This window comes from Manacus candei, unplaced genomic scaffold (assembly GCF_025592945.1).
Source record: "Manacus candei isolate 608988 ecotype Guabito, Panama unplaced genomic scaffold, ASM2559294v1 h1tg000037l, whole genome shotgun sequence".
In the NCBI taxonomy this organism is placed as follows: domain Eukaryota; kingdom Metazoa; phylum Chordata; class Aves; order Passeriformes; family Pipridae; genus Manacus; species Manacus candei.
Window position 1 is genome coordinate 11,275,759 of NW_026138085.1, and position 19,046 is coordinate 11,294,804.

The following is a 19,046-nucleotide window of genomic DNA, read 5'->3' on the forward strand; positions in this document are numbered from 1 at the left end:
GTGTGTATGGTTCACCTCCAACAACCCCTGCTCCTCCACCAGGATTTCTGTCACTGTGATCCCACTGCCAGTTATGCTTGCACTGACTTTTATGCATATTTCACATTTATGTATATTTAACACTTTTGTGTACATTAAAAATAACTTAAATGCTGTAACAGACCTGAATTGCTCCTTATAATACAACATGAAGTGAATATGTGGCATCTTTTAGATACATGGTAGCTATAGGGAATTGCTCTGACATCAGCAAGAACACCTGCACATCAGAATAACACCGGGCAACTAACAGTATTTACAATTACAATTTACATTTACAATTACAGTAAGAATCTCTAGTTCTAGTATCCAATCGTCTAATCTCCTGAAAGAGACAGGTCAATTTATGTATTTTAAAAGCAACTTAGGGTTAAAAACATTAAGGCAACTGCTTGCAGTTGTGAAATGCCTTGGGTTTCACTCGCAGTGTATTGGATAGGGGGTTTTTTTGGTATTTTTGAGAGGTTTTTTTGTTAACACATGGTCTGGATTTGGAATGTCTTAAAATGCAAATGTTTAGAAATAACAGCAATCAAAATCCCATTCTATTTTTTCCCCCTGACACTAAGATAGGAAGACATTAGCTTATGTTGGAGCCCTCTTGGTGGGGTTTCCATTTCATGGGTAGCTCCTCCTGATGAGGCTCTCAGTGAGTTCTCCTGTGGGAACTCCTCAGCCACCTTGGTGTCCTCCATCATTGTGGTAGAAGGAGGGGATGACAACCATATGCCCACGTATATTTGTGACACCAGAAGAGTCTTAACTCCAAAGCTATTTTACTTTTGCTCTGTGTTATCAGTTTTAGTTTTCTCTTCCCCTTTGGAATTTTCCCCAGTGTAACAACCTGTGTTTCCTAATGTGTCCTTTCCTTCCAAAATGAAACATCTACTACAAAAGCTTTTCAGATCAATACCAGTGAATTAAGGTCTTCTTATAGAAAAATGTATGATAAAAGATTTAATTACGTTGGCAAAGTAAATCTTGTTTTAAAGTGACAAGGAAACAAAGAATTTAGGTGCACTGTGTATATTACAGCTGCATAAATCTGCCGGAACAACAGATGCTATTATACACGCACTTTAAAAATAATGAATCAGCCCTTGCCACAGAGTGAGTCTCATTTGCATGTGATGTGTTCAATCACAGCAGAAATGAAGTTAGGAAAGCCTGCTGCACCTGGGCTTTCACAGCAGCATTTCGAACACAGCGGCTCAGTAACCTAGAAGGCTACAGACAGGCAGGACATCTGTGGCTTGGTTTGGTTTTGCTGCAGGGCCTGATGTGCTTTGCTTACCTCTCCATCTTTGGATTCCAGCCTGAGCTCTGTCCTGCACGTGGCTTTCAAGCTGCCGGCCTCGGCGTTGATCTCGATGCCTTTCGGAGCCTCCATGACCAGCGCGCGCGTGGGCGACTCCAGCCTGGAACAGAGAGGGGTTACAGGGCCTGGTGGGTTGAACAGTCATGCTCAGTCTCAGGCTGTTGCCTTGCAGACCCTGACTGCTGCCGTGCACTGCACAGCATCCTAGGACCTACTGATGTTCAGATCCACGCCTGTTTTAGTCAGAGGAAAGAATTCATGCACGGTGTGGTAAAACACATCACAAATCTGACCTACTCATGTTTTATGTCAACTTTTCTGTGCTGGGTCAAGATGCCAGGTGCAATAAAGCTGCCACCACGATCAGCTTGCTCTTATTTCTGGTGGAGATTTCCAACTAATCAGTGCTAACGGGGGATATCAGCAAAGCTGTCTACACAGAGACTGCAGGTGCTTCTCTTCCTCAAACACCTGTTCAAGCAGGAATAAATTAGTTCTCCTGACTTCCTGTAATGTGAGATTTGAAAGGGTTTAAAGACACAAGGAAATAGATGAAAACAACCAGGCTGAAGACCCCAAATTTTGTAGTGTCCAGTCCTAGGCTCATGACCACGTGCTCTGCAGTGCTTCAGCCCCTCCTAACCGTGGATACACTGCACAGGGATCTGACAACCCTGTTACAGCACTGTAACACAGCCAAGCCTTTTACTTCAGACAATTGGGGTTAATGCTATAAGATGCAGAAGTGCAAGGTTCAGTCTTCCTTGTTGATTATCCATTGTTAGGTCTTGTATTATACTTGTCTCTTCTCTTCTTTGTAATACAGTCTCATTACTTTCCGTATTGAAAATGATAATAAAAAACCAATTCTCCCTCTTTGGGAATAGCCTCTTAGTTGATTTTATCACCATTTATTTACTGTACTATCGCAGACTATGATCTCCTCAGGTGAAGCAGAACAGAAGCTCCTCTGCTTTGCCTGCTTTGGGTTGCCAGCCCCGACCAAAGCGAAGCAGGGGGCAGTCCATCACCACCCCCAGTTCATAGGGCAGCTCTCAGGGTTTGCTTGCATCAGCTGTTTCTCTGCTCTTCCTATATATAATCATTTGTGCAAGTAAGTGTATTCTTAAATGGACTCCTGCTGGTACTGAGACAACATTATGGGAGACTGAGGGAATTCAGCTGTATTTATTGCAGCCAACAGTTCAATAAAGCAAAGGCACACAGCTCCCTCTCTGTGGCACTTTTCAAGTTATGACTTTCCCTCTTTTTGGTGTTTTCATATTGCTGCTTTTTGAACACCTTTCCTCAAGACCCCCAAACTCATGCATAATTTCCTGTCTAACTAAATCTAAATTTCAGGGAACAACTGAGGCATATACAGCTTAAGGAAAGAGCATGGTCTCATGGTTATCAGCCTCTGCACAATCCTTCTGAGCTGCTTTTTGTTCTCTGCAAGGAAGCTACTTTTTACATAAACCTTCTTCTGATTCCATCCACTGGTATCACCCCTTGGCTGGTTCCTGTATGAGGAACCCAAGGTAACTGCTCATACAGGTAACTGATGTTACTTTTTTTTTCTGCCTCAGGAGAGGAGGAGAAAAAGCTTGCAAAGAGTGATTGCCATTAAATAGTGCTACCTGGGATATGATTCCCTCTGACCTCCCAATTGCAATAGCTGCCTTTCCAATATCAGTTAGAATTTCCTCATGGTAAAGAGTCACAGCGCACAGCTGCAGGGCTCTGGCACATGAACTGTGGTGGCTTTTGTTAGAGTGGCTTAACACACTGTCTGACCCACGTTTTCCCTGGAGATTTCTGCCCAGGGGTACAGTATGCTCTCACCCTTAATAGAGAGACACCTCACAGACTGGTGCTTACCCTGAAAAATGAAGGACCCTCTGCTTGCACTAAGCCCCCGGATCTGTGCTGCAGTGGCTGGGATGCAGGCACACATTCCCTCCTGCTTCCTCTGCCCCACAGCAGGATCCTTAGAAGGAGCAGCAGAGAGCTGGGACCAGTTATGTCTTAAGTCACTGTAGCTAAATTCACCAGAGGATGTGTCCAAACCCCAAGACAGCTGAGCTAATCTGAGGATAAAATAATTCCTAAGAACATGGCCAGGTGACTCTTCAGCACTCCAACATCTTAGTGATTCTCCAATTTCTTTGATGTCCTGGCTGTCTCAATGTATTTGTTCATGTGTTAATCTTGTAGCTCTTCTACCAACTGAGAAATAAATCTTGTAAGTGTAAAACAGTGTTCAGGCACCACAGTAAAAACACACTCCTTTGCAGCAGCATCAGCAGCATCAGCAGCACTCAATTCCTGCTTGTATTGGAGCAGCCTCCCAGTCCTACACCTTCACTGGAGAGTGTGGAGAGCTGGAAAATCGGTGAATGTCTTCCCATGGTGGTGGAGGATTGAAAGAGGACCTTCCTGCACATCTTTCCTTACGCACACAGGTCCCCCAAACCTCAAACTGAGTTAAACTTGTGCTTTGAATAAGCTACCAAAGATACGGAGTGTATTAGATAACATCATCCCAAAGTTTATCCTCTTGTCACATCGAACAGAGTGACAGAGTTATCCTCCCTCCTCCACCCGATGAAAACCCACAGACAGAATAACAGCACTGCTGAAAGCCCATTGATTTTAGACACATTCTAATCTGTGCAGAGCTTCTTGGCTCATGGGGGCACAAAGGACCCTCTCAAGCACCTCCCCACAGTCCATGGTGTGACGTGGGACAAATACACAACTCTGGGTCTTTGCTGCTGCTCCATCACCCACCTTGCTGAGCTGACCCCCACTCCATCATCCTAAATCACTAGCTCAGACAGCTACAATCTTGCTGACATACTGAATCAGCCCAAGCCCAACCCTTTAATAGTAAAAACATAATTTTGAAGCTCAAGGAATTTTTTAGAACCTTATAACTACAGAAATGAGTGCAAGTACTGTAACAGCAAAGTGCAGCTCTTCCAATAATGAAAAATTTGGGCTGCAGCCCACATGGTTTTGTATTTGTTTGGAGTCAGAGTCTTCTCTCTCTTCCATGTTTGATATTGGTGTAAGTCCATCTGTTTGCACGGGACTTTTGTGCCAATTTACACTACTGTAAAGGAGGATGGAAAGGTCTTAAAAATGTGTTTCCTTGGCATTTGAGGGGCATATGATTGTAAGGAATTTAATTTGATTATTTTCTGATATCCCAAATGAATCCCTGAAACACCTGTCCCCAAACCAGGAGCTGCAAAATCTATGCAAAGCCAGAGAAAGCAGTTGAGGAGTTTATGCTCTGGGGCTTTGAGTAATGTTTACTGAATACTTTCATTTGAAGCAAGTGTTTAAGACACACTCTGCTTTTGAACCTAATTCTGCCTTCCAGAGCAGAACCAATTTGGAGACTAATAATGAAAGAAAATGATTTAGCGATGAACAGATAATTTGTTCAAAATCAGCATTTGTTTTCCAGTGTGATCCTCTGGAGCTTTTAGTAGGATTCCCATCTCCCAGTTAGATGTAAGCCCATACTTAGAGCAGTAGGCTGGAAAGGTGGCTGCATGAATATAGATTGTTTCATTATTTGCTCCTGCTCTTGAATTTTCCATCCCAGCAATTGGCACATAAGCCCTTTTTATTGACCATGGGTGCTGCTTATTTTTGCTCCAGTATTTGCAGGACTGGATTTTGACCTCTCTCACAGAGCTGGGCAAGAAGGGTAAATGCACTGCTATCCACAGACTTACAGCTTCTGGAATTCAGGACTGAGATAAGGTACTGCCATAAAATTTCTCATGTCCCATCTACAGTCTCCTAGTAGGTGGATGAAGAGACATTCCACGGTCTGGGTGACTACTCACAACATAGGAACCACTCCTATGGCTCCCAGGGTGCCATGAAAGTCCAAACTTTTAAAAGAAAAGACACAAGTAACAGGATTTTCAGAACTATCAAAGTTCCCAGGTTCCAATTATTACAATGGGTGTTAAGTACTCTTGAAAATCTCACTGAGCACCTAAATGCTATAACAAATCTGACCCTTAATCTCAGTTCTTAGTTCTGCAACAGAGGAAATGGCACTTTCCAACTCCATAGGGAGGGTGAAAAGATAAATATATTATCAGTTGTGAAGCAGTTACGTACTGTAACAGCTGAGGCCAGGGAAGTACCATTGCCAGAGACAGATGGTTGGCACGTGGATAACTGATCTTTTCAAATCTGCAGTATTAGTCTCATACCTTCATGGAAAATACTGTTAGTCCTGTTCCTCTCACTGAGCACATTCACTGAGGGGATGATGTATGCAGGGGAAACCTTGCTCCACTCACCAGGCTTGATGGACAGTGCTACCCATGCCTCTGAAGGCCTTCTACTCAAACCTATCACCAAAGCATCTCACATTTTAAAGAGAGGTGATGGCATGTGTGCATCTTGCAATGAACCCCTCTCCTGCTATTCCCTGAAAATCTGTGCTCCTGGGAATCAACAAGGGAGAAAAATTTTCAGTGTCATCCCCGCTTTGCTTTGGAAACTTAAGCAGTAATTTAAAGTAGATCAGCACATGAGTTTGTACTGTGGTTCCAATGAAAGTTATTCACTTGGAAAGACCATTATTTACCCAGACTTCTAGTTTTCATTTCATTCATCATAAAGAGTCACATTAATCACTCCAGTACCATGGGATCTATTTCCTTCTTGCCCTTCCTCTCACCCCCTCCAGGATAATGCAGCATTTTTCTTATTGTTATGAACAGCCCTTTGAATTTGGGGAGAAAAAAGGGTATTAAAGATGTGAAGGCAGTATCAGCAGCTGGGGGCTGCTGATGTGCTTCCAGTAAAGTGGATATAATTTTGTTAAAAAGTAAAATTTATTGCAAATAAATTTTATTTTATATTTATATTGCGAATATAAACCATAAAATATAACGATAAATATAATATAAAATATTATATATATAAAAATATAATATAAAATTTATATTGCAAATATTTATATTGCAAATACTTCAGGGGGAAAAATTTGCCCAAGTCCAGCATTGATGCAAACTGGAGTTGCAAACTGTACCAAAGGCTGCAGCAGAGGAGGGAGAAGATCCTCAACATGTGAAAGCAGTTAGTGTGTTCAGAATTTCTTGAGCTCACTGGGGGATTTTTCTGTATGGGGCACAAACATTGCTTGCAGTATGGAAATGGGTAGAGAAATTTACACTCAGGAGGTGAGGAGCATATGATGCAACAGTGTGGTAACAGGAGCTAATTTAATTTTGCTTAGAAACCTCTGGACTGAGAATAGAGCCTGTATTACTGCAGCTGTAGCCCATTACTTCTAATGACTCTAATTATTTCTTATGGTATCCATCTGACCTGCTATAAGATTCACATTGAGCATAAAATTAACCAATGTTACCACTGTGCCTGCTTACATCTCATACAATTGGTAAATTACGCTGGCAAGTAAACATGGAGCTTCATCAATTTGCTGGTAATGAACCAGTATCTCAGGTTGAAATTTGTTTTCAGATTTAACTCCCTTGTTTCAATGAAATCAATGGGATCAGCCACTCACAGTGACTTACACTTCTGACTTCATTATTTGTGTGTTATCTTATATATGTCTACTCATAGGTAAAAAACACAATGCTTTTCTCACTATTAACTGTAAGTTAATTAGGTTTTACTGAATTGCAAAGAAAGCATGCTTAGTTTCTTTTTCTGAAATGCTTTTAAACCCTTTTTTTTTTTCCAATTTATCTTACATTTGCTTGTATTGGAACAGAAAAAAGTTTGGGAGGCGGAACAACAGGTTGAGCCTGGACTCACCTGGTAAAAACCTCAGCTGAACATAAGTTCAAGCAAAGTCTTGTCACCTCCCAAAGACCAAAAGGCTCTGTCCTGAGCTCTGCCCTTCATCACTAGGTTTTCTTCCTACTGGTACTGCCATTTCATGACAACAACAGAGACTAAAATATGGCAAGAACAGTGAGTCTAATATAAAACAGGAAAGAGAAAAAATAGAGTTGGCCTTGGTACATCAGAAAGAGAGGTTAAAATGCTCAATGTCTTTTTCTGAGACACCATGATTTTGAGAAAATATGACCTAAATGGCACAATAAAAAAGCAGCAAGTACTCTGAGAGCTTACAGAAGAGACCATCACTAATAAGAAAATATGTATCCCTGTTATTTATTGCTTAGCATTGACATAAATCTTGTTTTCAATTACATGTTAATGAAGCACGCCAATTACTGTTTGAATAGGGACATCTGATTACAGTCTCAATCAACAGAAATAAATCTTGCTTATGGAAGCTTTCCAGGGTATTTTTTTTTAGGAACATTAATTACAGAAGTAAACAAGAATATATTATCATGTCATCCAATTGTAAATCCTGCCTATTGCTGTAAATACTGGTTAGTTTGACACTGTGTATCACCATTCAGTTTCCAGTGTTTATTCTGCAAATCTAATAAGTGACAATTCCCATGCAGCCATACTCTGAAACAGATTGTTATGGCTGGGGGTCCAAAGCCTCATGTAATTCCCAACTGTGAACAATGAATGAAAATTCTTTCAGCTATCATCCACAAATGATGGTTAATTCCTAAGTAAAATCCAGTTAAATGTGTTAGAGAGCTGACAGGTGCAGAGGTCTAATGATGCTTTATTGGAAATCACAGTTTTCTAATTGAGCTAGAGATAAGTCTGGTTCAAATGGCAAGGGGTGCAATGACTTTTCTTCTCTGTATTTGGGCAGCACAGATGCTGAAGAGATTTTATACAAAGCTTAGTTAAAACAAGGTTAAAAAGGAATTGAGAAAGTAATATGAATTACCCTTGAGAGGGTCTAGATACATGAGGAACCAGAGGAGTTTGTAGGTATGGTACTGGCTTGCAGTACCAGGCAGGTGGGAACCAGCTCTCACTTTACCTCCAAAAAAATGCCATTCCTCAGCAAGAGGAAAAGATCCAACATATGGTTCCTCCCACCACACTGCAAATCCCATTGTAGATTTCCAGCACCCTTTGCACTAGCTGAGCTTATTCAGAGCACTAAAAAGCACCAAAACTAGGAAAACACAGAAAAGTCAAAATACTATTGATTGCCTACCATGCTATAGCAAGGGAATTACTGAATATGAGGTAATTTGGTAAAGTTGTCCTAAATGTTTGCTTGAGATCAAACAGAAGATATCAAATTAATCTAGGGAGAAAAAATGACTGTGTAATACTATTGAGATCTAGTTTCATTATGAACTGGAGGACTGATGAAGGGCAGAGACTGTCTAAGAAAAAGGTACAAGATTAATGTTTAACAAAGTGAAGCTATGGCTGAGAAAATTAAAATCATCTGCATAATTAAAAAATTCTGTTCCTTATAAATCAAGGAAGGAAATTATCATAGAAATTGGGAGATAGTTGAACACTATGTGTGGCAAATACACATGTGGTTAAAGAAGATAATGTGTTTAAGTGCCCAGGGCAGGGATTCAGGGATGCTAAAAGCATGATTCTTATTTCAAGTGTAGAGATGACTGCAACTTCACTCTCCTCAGACCTGGTGCATTGTGAGTAGATTGGTCTTGCTCCAAAACCCTACAGTGCCTGAGACACCTGAGCAGTGAGCTGGCTACGGGATTACCTCCATCCTGCGGTGCTCCATCTTTCAGCCTTAACTTCCCTTCTAACCCAAACCATTCCAGGATGATCTCTGACAGTAAACAGCCATATGAGACACTACATAGGAGCAAAGTAAGCTCTGGCTGGAGGAAACCAAAGGACAGATGCCCCCTCTCTTGTCATGGTCAGAAGTGGGACAGTAAATGACATTATCACAGAGCAGGCTGAGCTCCAGCTTAGTGCTGCTATTGATGCCACTGGCTGGCACTCAAAAGCCAGTAATTAATTTTATTACAAAAACCTCACCACTAAATGTCTCCTGTCACAAGTTACATAGTCTGAGTCAAAATTGCTTAAGTAATGGTCTGGAAATTCCCTCATGGCTAAACAGAGAGCTTGGGGCTGCAGAGTGGTTCTGCCTCTGATCCCACCAACCACAGCTTCCCTACACTCCAGCATGGCAAACAAACAGACTTGGAGTAAGACATGCCTGATCTACTACCTAAACCACCTATTCTTTTCCTTGTCTGATATACTTTGTTATGTGACTTATTGCAATAAATTAAAATAAATAGAGACAAAATAAAATCCTCCTCCTGTTGGGTGCATTAATGACCACGTTCATTTCGCATGGAGTGGCAAATAATTACTTTTCATGTTACCATAATTGCCTAAACCACAAATGCATTTTTTAAGAAGCAGAGGTTGGGCTGGTGTAAGTTTTTAATTATAAGCTGAAAGCTTGTAATTAAAAGGTATAAATTGGAAGAAACCCTTTCAAGCAGAATTACAGGAGAGGCTGCTAAGATTGGGTATTATCTTGATGCACTGTCACCGTGCTAAGGAGGAAAAGAAGAAATAGAAATCAAGTGTTGCAGCTCTTCCTCGGGGCCACTGACACCATTTGCTAACGAAGTGCTGCCATCATGAACATGGAGGAGAATAACACAACCCAAGGGAGGTCTGTAGGGCCACCAAATCTCAAGGCAACCCTGAGCCACTGGAGCAGGGAGAGCAATGCTGTCCTGCAGGGAACAGTTCAGGCTTAAATCAGCTTTTTCCTGAAGTTTATAGTGGCTTCTGGGTGGTGGCAGGAGGACAAAAGCCACCTGTGTTGGCCTAAAATTATAAAACCCAATGTAAAGATGGATACTTGAGTCAGCTAAAACTTGCTGTATTAACCCATACAGTATTTATTAACTGAGATGTTACATGGTGCTCTACCTTGGGGTGAGTGTCATGTGCAGTCAGTGGCTGACCACTGGGTCAATTTGGACCAACTCTCCACTACCTTCATGGTTTGATCTACTGCTCTACTTTGGAAGAAGGCAGAATGATGCAATTTTTTTATCTTATTCTTCTGTTTTTCAGGGTGTTAAATAATCCTGAGGAGCAGACAAGCATGTCATCACTGATAGAGAAATCACTTTCCTGTGATAACCCAGCATACTCGAATGAGAGGATTACTGGCAGGGGTGCAGTGCTATGCAAATATTGCAGTCATTATCATCAGTTCTTTGCATGCAGTCTTCTGCATCAGAACTGCTTGATGAAGAGATGTTGGTCTAGATTTTCCTTTTAAAATTCTTTTTGAAGTTTGTCTGTCATGGGATTTTTACCTGCTGTTTGGTCAGCCATAAAGGAAAAGGATCAAGTGGATTAAAATCTCACGTGGATAGCTCACAGGTTCAGCTTACAGCACTATCTGCAGTGATGATTTTCTCTTCTATGATTTATTCTATTCCTTCTAAAAAGACTGGAGTTAATAGTAAATCACTTACAATGAGAAATATAGAGATAACAAAGCTAAAAAGGATTTGAAATGGAAGAATTAAAAACCTGCTGGAAAAAAAAGGTGTGTCTGTATGCATCATATACTCAGTGGTGATACCCTTTGGAAACATGTACACACTTGCCTAAGTGGATTTGAAGAGCTTATTTAGCATGACAAATTGGCTACAACCTGATGGCTATTTCTGAAAACCCATTTATAGACCTTCAGACATTCACACTCCTGTGGCACATCCATTCACTGTACAGTCAATTTATAATGATTCCACCAAATTAAATCTTTATTAACAAACTTATTGACTCTGGCTTTGACTTATTGTCCCCCCTTTTAATTAACTGCAGTAATGAGACAAGCAACATCCAATATAACAACTGACCAAACATTTTGTTTAAAACCTGCAGTTTATTTCAAGCAGCTTCACAAAAAATGAAGGCTGAATTGTTATTTGCTAAATGTCAATTTTCACACTCTGTTGAACCTTTTCTGAAACCTGTCAACCACAGATCTGTAGTCATTTTTCCCCCTCTGATCAGAGCTATATAGAGCATATAACAGGTTTGCAGTTATTTTTCATTCTTATGCAGAAGATGTACCATTTGATGTCCCAGTATACTTTAAGGAATGGTAAATATGCATAAATTGTAAATGTAGAGGGATGCATATGCCAAAGTTGTGGCCTCTTTCACAGTCACAATTTACATCAGCAATATGGTTATATGTCTGCATGTGTAAGGTCACAGAAATGATCCAAACCCCTCAAATCCAGCCCCATTATCATGCAACAATACTGCACCATCTTCTTTTCAAATGTGCTGGCTCCTGCTCAGAGTTAGGGATGTGTTTCACCCTACAGGCCATTTGTTCACAGTCTTGCTTTTGGAGTAACATTAAGACAAAGCCAAGGACTGGGTAAGACCACCAAGGACAGAGACTGTGAGAGGGGCCCAGTGCTACTCCTTGTGACTGGTTACTGTTACTTTTTCAGCATAGAGGAGTTTGAAAGGGCAATGGGAGGGAGGAGGAGTATTTGAAGAAGTCAGACTCAAAGTTCTTTGATAGCGCAGAAATGAAAATCTTACAGCTATTTGAGATTTTCAACTAATTTCTTGCTTTCAAATATGCAAAAGAAAATAGGTTGGGAAATGGTGCAGAGAAAAAAATAAAGGAATTGCGTGGGTGGGTGGAGAAAGGAAAGGAGCAGAGAGAGAAAGAGATCAGGAAAAAAAAAAAGCCCAACTTGCTGAAAAAGAGAGTATAGAGATGTCTCCAAAGGGACTACTTTAATTCATGGAATAGGATATTTTCAAATTCTTAGCATCAATATATCTTCATCTAAAAACAAAACTGTTTTCTGTTTATCTTTTGCATATAATCACTCCTGAGTAAAACATGCATTTTAAGGTAAGGTTTGGCAATCTTTCAAGAGAGATATGTTAGATGATGTTTTCCATAACTACAAGAGAGACTGAACCTGGTGTTGACAATTCACCATATGCGGGGAGATGACCCTATTGGCATGAACCCGCCTTTACTTAGGGGAGGAACATTCCTGTCCTGTTCACCTGGTGAGAACTGGGAGCTTTGAAACCCTGTTGCTCACAGGTGTGTGTCTCAGGAAGCTCTGATTCCCTCATTTGGCTCTCCTTATGCTATTCAATATGTGTCCTGTGTCTATTGCTGGCATCCATGCTGTAGGTGGCTGACCTTATTTGTTTGAAGGTATAGAAATCAGCTCTCCTGCTCCTTGGGCCAACCACAGTAAAATGAGAATATGTTCAACATTTCTTGACTTCCACAAGGTTCCTTCCACCTTTCCTTGGGCAAATATGTGTTTTGACTGTAATAACCTCCCTCATATGTTTTTTTTAAGCAGGTAAGAAAGAGACAATTCTAGTTACTAATGTAAGAGGTCAAATGGAGGTGAAATGAAATGGATTAAAAAAAAAAACTGATGTCAGAAATGCCTCTGTACCACTCAGTGGCATAACTCCTTCCTAGAAACAGTTTTTTGTCTGAGATTTTCATTTCATTTTACTCTATTTTATTTTGATTTCAAAAAGTCAGGCAGGCAGAAGAACTGGCTTTGTGTCTGAAGCACTGGAATTGAATTTCCAGCCACAGGATGAACAGCCTTTCTGACCACATGTGAGTGCATTCAGTGGTCCCTGGGTTCGTTGCAGTGTAGCAGTGGTGGGGATGGCTCAGCACAGCCCAGGAGGAGTAATTCTCCCCAACACAGCAAAGTGATAAAGGCAAAGCTGCAAGGTATATTTTTTCCCATAGAATTCCTAGCTTTTTCTGAATTGTCTGCACCCTCGTGGTATGTCTCAGCAGTCACATTAACACTATTGATTGTCTGCTTGGTAGGTAACAGGAGGAAAAATAAAACAGGCAAGAACTTAACTCTGTTTAGGTTTCTCCAGTGCATGTGGAGTCTGGACAATTTTCTATGGATGGCCACCACATCTAACACCTTTCTGGTGAAAATTGCTACCATGGCTTTCCTCTGAGTCAGTAACCAAAACCACCATGGACTGGGCAGGGAGGGAGTCAGGAGTGTGTGTCTTCCCTTCTCTTTAAAATGCCGATGTGTTTCTGTTCTTTGAAGCAGAGTGTGCGAGATGTCCTGATTTCTACCATTCAAATCTGCCAACCTGCCAGGTTTGCAAATGTCACCTGCTCCCCATAGCAGAGAAAAGCTGCGTGCCAAGGCTGGCCTGTCACCCCCTAGTACAGAGAACACAAGTCTCAGCATTCCCTGTAACACCCCTGTGTCCCAGCAGCCAGGAGTGCTTAATTCCAGTTCCAGAACAGTGAATTCAGTCCTCACTCTGTGGCCCCATGGAAATGTGAACATTTGAGTCACCCTCACACACCACACTGAGGAGCCACATTCAACACTGGATGTTCCAGTTCAACCAGTACCACCACCCACTTGCCAATGTTACCTAGTGCCACTGCTGGGATAAAACAGAGCAATGAGTCAGCCTAACAGATCTCGTTTTGACACTGAATATCAAGCCAAACATATAGAGCACAGAAAATCTACATATCTGTAGCAGAGAAATACAATAGAAAATTTCCTTCAGAGAAATTTCCTCAGTAGGGAGGGCCATGTGAAGTCATTTACTTCCCGTTCCCCCTTTCCAGCATTAATGATACGGATGTTTCCCATGCTTTCTTTCATTTTTCACAATCAGACTTTAAGGTTGTCCAGACATCAAAATTCAACTTTTCAAGTTGGATCCAAACTTGAAGAGTGAAAGGTGAAGAACCCACAGTCCCAACCCATGGCTGTACATCAACCTGCCAGGGAACTGTTTAATCCTGCCAGACCAAAGCTTCAAAATGGAAACTGCAGTATTTTTTCAGTTGCTGTTCTAAAACACATTCCCATGCTCATGCACCATTCCAGCATCCCAATGTTTTCTGGCAGTGAATATTTCAGTGCAATTTTGAGGTGGTGGAGAGGCAGTGGCCTGGGAGTCCACCTGGGTTTTCTCCTGCCTCAGCCCCTGCCCCAAATGCACACCACCAGAGAGTCCATTTCAGCACATGGTGCCTGCTCCCCTTTGATTTTCTTTTTTGCTTGGGACACAGCTTTGTCTACACAGCATTATGCACAGCAAGAACTTGTTTCATCCATAGCATTTTGGAACTAAGCCTATGTAAGAAAACATCAGCCAAACATACCCTGGTTACCCAAACTCAATTAGCAGTGAATTGGAAGGAACTATACTTAATATAAAAGGACCATTAAAAAAGCCTGGGGTTTGTAAAGATATTTATGTGCCTGCTGGCCTGTTTCTAAAATTCTGGTGTTGCACCTTTCTGTGCCCATTGCATATAAAGGAGGTAACTCACTCTCACCTTCTCGTGGTATCTGCTGCTGGATCTTCTGGCCTAAATGATTTTCATTCCTATGTAACAAACCACATTAACACTCAAGGGAAGGAACCTATTTCATCCCTAGACTCAATAAAACACGGACAATGGGATCATGAGTCCCATCACATAGAACTCAATAGAACATGACCCTGGCTTAAACAGGAAGAGACAGCTGCCTCTTACAAAACCTGGAAATTGCCAAAGAATTACTTCTCTGTTCCTCAGATATTAAGTTCACTGCAGATCTTCCCTCCATCTCATTTCAATTATTTCTGTGGTCCTCTTTTTTTCCCCTGTGTTCTGCTGTAGAGTAAGTCACCAGGTAGAAACAACACTTGCTGTTACCCTAAAAGTGCACATTTGCAATTTTTAGTGTATAGGTGATGACAGTAAAGGAGCACGCAGGGCAAAATCACCAAAATCACACAACCCCCCAAACCAGAAAAAACATATTCTGCCACTTCAAAAGAGTTCAAACAACTTCATCCCAGCAGCATCCATGGTGGATGAGGTAGGAGCTGCCCTTCCTGCAGCCTGCAGAGAGATGGGCTCCTCCAGTGGGCATTTCTGCCCAAGGCTGCTGGGCATGGCTGGTTGTGGCAGGGCACAGCTCTGCCAGCTGGAATGAGGAGTCAAACCTGGGGTCAGGTTTTACCCAGCGATGCTGACTTCACTCCTAGTATGCTTTCACAGTATCCTGAGTATCTTTACCTCTCTAAAGGATATCTTCTATAAAGCAGCTACGTCCTGCCAGTCATGCTGCTTTAACTTTACTGCTCTAGTTAGAGGTGTAATGTGGGGAGAGCTTAAAGAGATGTAACTGGACAGGTCTGTTTTAATTGTTCCCACTAGACCTGTGCTCCGTGACCTTGGACATCTACAGAGCCATAAATATGAGCTTTGATTGCTGTTCCCATAGTGACTGGCAGGAGGAACACAGTGGAGGGTGGTCTAGGTCCGCTTCAAGCAGGCAAGCAGCAACTGGAAATGATTAAGTTCAGAAGCTCTGGGGACACTAATGTCACTGCAGGCCAGCCAACTTGGAAGATAAACATTGCTGGGCACTGCGAAAATGATTTTTCTATTTGCTTTCCACTGAGAGAGCGAACTAGGCTGCACTTTAGGCACTAGGCTTGGCAAGTGAGACCGTGAGCTCTTCTGAGGCAATTTTACCAGTCCTTTCTGCTGCTGGAGATGTCAAAGCTACTACTGGGGCCTGTCACACTTGTGCTGTGAACACTTACTGCTGAGGAACAGAAATCCAGTCCTTGAGTTCAGTCAGACTTGCACAGCTGATTCATGGGGAATGTTTCTACCTGGAGCAACACACAACGTGGGAGGGTAAATCATCCCATGCAAAGCTGCCCACTACCTGGGATGTCCCCCTTCAGTGTCAAAGCCAGTGTTTTTATTTCTATACTGCTCTGTGCTGTGCAGCAAGGGGTCTCACAGGGCATAGTGAGGAAATGGGACACCTTTGGCATCCCATTCCAAAAGGGTAAGGACCTGGTGAATGGACTCAGGGAGAGGAATGCAGCTTGTCCTGGGACTGTGACATCCAGCTCCCACTCTGCGAATACAGAAATACAATTCAAATGATTCTCTAAACTCTCCTATTTCGGTAAAAAAAAAAAAAAAAAAAGCACCATTTCAGAAAAAAAACGTAAAGACACATGCTGGTGGTCTGAGTATATATAATAGATGAATACATATAATAGCAGCTCAGGAATACTTATATTAGCAGTGCAGGAAGAGCTGGGCTGTGCTAATGGCAAAACTGTCAGAGTGTTTCTGAGCTCAACAGCATGGTGTGATGGGTGCTCTGCCTGCCCAGTCACACGGAGCTTCATTAACCCCCCAGTAATGAGGGCCTCCCACATCACATAGGAATGGAATTTAAACATGGTCAAATCCAGCATCTCCAAGAGATCACTCGAAGTTATAACCCTCAGAAACACAACAGCTTCACCATCTCCATCAGTATATTCAGGTTTGGAATGGAAAATAGCTCTTCTAACATCCACTGAATCTACCCATCTATACACTTTGTACACTCTCCAAAGTCTCCTATTTACATAAACTAAATTCTTCAGACTTTGGCATCATGGTAACTTCAATGCCAAAAGAAGGCAGATAAGCCCATCAAAGAACAAGTTCAAGGCATCACTTCTCCCTTACTACATATAGAACTTATGCATATTTGCATAGGTCTGTTAAAAAAACAGGGTAATGCTGACATATCTTGAAGCCAAGATTACATGGTCTTTTATAAGAATTTTAGTGGCACACCACAGGGAGACACTGTACTATTCTCACGGGATAAATGATTATCCCGGTCTCTTCTCCATGCCTCAGCCTTTCACTGAAAGTAGATCCCATCATTTTTCAAGTAGTTGAGTCAGATTTGCAAAGTCTGCACATTCTTTTAGTGACCACAAGTACTTAAAGCATCAGCTGTTTTACTTTTTTCTAAGTTTGGTTCCTCTATTTTTCTTTTTCTAATCAAGTAGAAAATGCCAGAATTGTCCAACATTCTGTTTAAAAAATGACCAGCCTGTGACCCCCTGATATTTATACAGTATGGACCATCCTACTCTGAAAAGTCAAGCACTAAAAAAAAAAAATCTCTCAGGTACTCAAATGTCTTCAGTTACTTTTGGAAATATAGACTAATAATAATTATTGCCTGCTCTACTTCACTGTTAATCTCTCTTTCAGAAAATGCATTTCTTGAACTGTAGAAAATGACACTTTTAAGAATAATTCTGCGTTTTTTCTGACTGCAGCAAACCATATGGAGAGTGCCTGACGGGTCCTGATGGATAACACATATACTAGCAGCTTCCCAGAATACTTATCTCGGAAAAGAAAGAAGCTCTGCAGAAGTAGCCTGGATAGCTCCATAAATCAATGCCACATCATTAATTCCTGACAGATACTAAAAATTAAGGGATGGTCAGTTTTAAGTACTGGTCCTACAAAAGTCTTGCAATTGATCTTTCAAGAGAGCCATAATCTCCATTTGAGGAGCAAGACAACCATTATACATAAGTATTCAGTGGTTCTGCTGAAATTTCAGTCTGGCTCTTGAAGGCTAATTTTGCTATTCATCACTCTAAGTAAAAGTTCAGCCAGAGATGTTGCTTTTGTTTATATCAATATTTTTTTCCCCCTGGAAATTCAAACCAAAAAAAGCATTTATTTTGCTGTAGAACTGTTTATTGCAGAACAGTCCCACTGGTAGGTCAGTCGGGGCTGTAACCTACCACAGCCTGGCCTAGGAAAGCCAGACTCTGAGGAGATTGAAGGTTCTTTGCTTCACTTAGGGAACTGGCATCCAACTAGAGGAAATATTCCTCAAAGAGATGCTTATGAAACCAACACTCTCTTTGGTATTGCAGGGACATTTAGACATACTGCGTGAGTCAGAGAAACACCTTTAGTGTGTATCTGAGCACCTTTGCCTGCAGAGCTCCCATTCCACTGACACTGATTCCCTTTCAAGTCACATCAGCTCACAAGGTATGATGCAACATCATTGAAAATGTGCATGTATTTATTAGAGGTTACAGCATAAAATATGCAGGCACCTTGAAATATATTTCAGACGGTGACAGCAAGCAGAGTGACTGAATATATGTCAGAGGTTTATGATGAACTCTGAAGTGTCTTCATTTGAAAGACAGCATCCTTTTTTTTATAGGCATCCTCTATTGCTTGATTTATTCTTTCTATCTGTAAGTAACCTCTAGACTCATAGATTTAGACTCCTGGTGTGATGTTGTTTGAATGCTGTGTACCTCAGAGCTCTGCAAAATGTTCTGACAAATTCATTGCTTGGTCCTCTCTCACTGTTCAGCACAATGCCAATGGATGGAGAGATTAAATGGTGCCCTACTGTTCAACTGAGAACCCATAAAATCAACCTATTTAGTGGGTGTTTTAGAAAATTTGTCACATGCTAAGCAGGAAAGAACAGGAAAGTACCAGGAGAGGTTTAGTGTTCCATTTTTCATCTCTTTAGCAGTATTGCCCTTAATGTTTTCAGTAAGAGTTTGTTGGTTTTTTTGCAAAGGATTAGGCATGAACTAATGGTGGGGATGAAGAACTAAGCCTAAGTAAATGACAAATTACTCTCTTCTTCATACAATCAGTTTGATCCCATATAGATAAAACTGAGCATTTATGGAAGCATACAGGGCACAGATGGGCCAAGGCCCTCTCTAAGGCAGCTGCCAGAACCCAGGGCTGAATTCAGGACCTGGGTTGTATCCAGATGTGCAGTTCCTACAGTGTGGTTATATACATTGTGGTTACCAGTGTGGTTACAAGCACACATTTTCAATCATCAATTGGGTCTTAAGAGAGAGAATTTAATTTCAGAAA

The 19,046-nt window shown here is 41.4% G+C and overlaps 1 protein-coding gene across 9 annotated transcripts in view; it reads right to left on the reverse strand.

The window, feature by feature from the left end:
• Positions 1-19,046, reverse strand: part of SGCD (sarcoglycan delta) — a 327,833-nt gene that overhangs the window by 10,063 nt on the left and 298,724 nt on the right. For all 9 annotated transcript variants that reach the window (XM_051793456.1, XM_051793457.1, XM_051793450.1 and 6 more), the window contains one exon: positions 1,334-1,457. In XM_051793456.1, coding sequence (XP_051649416.1) covers positions 1,334-1,457 — 124 coding nt within the window. The remainder of the gene's footprint in view (positions 1-1,333; positions 1,458-19,046) is intronic.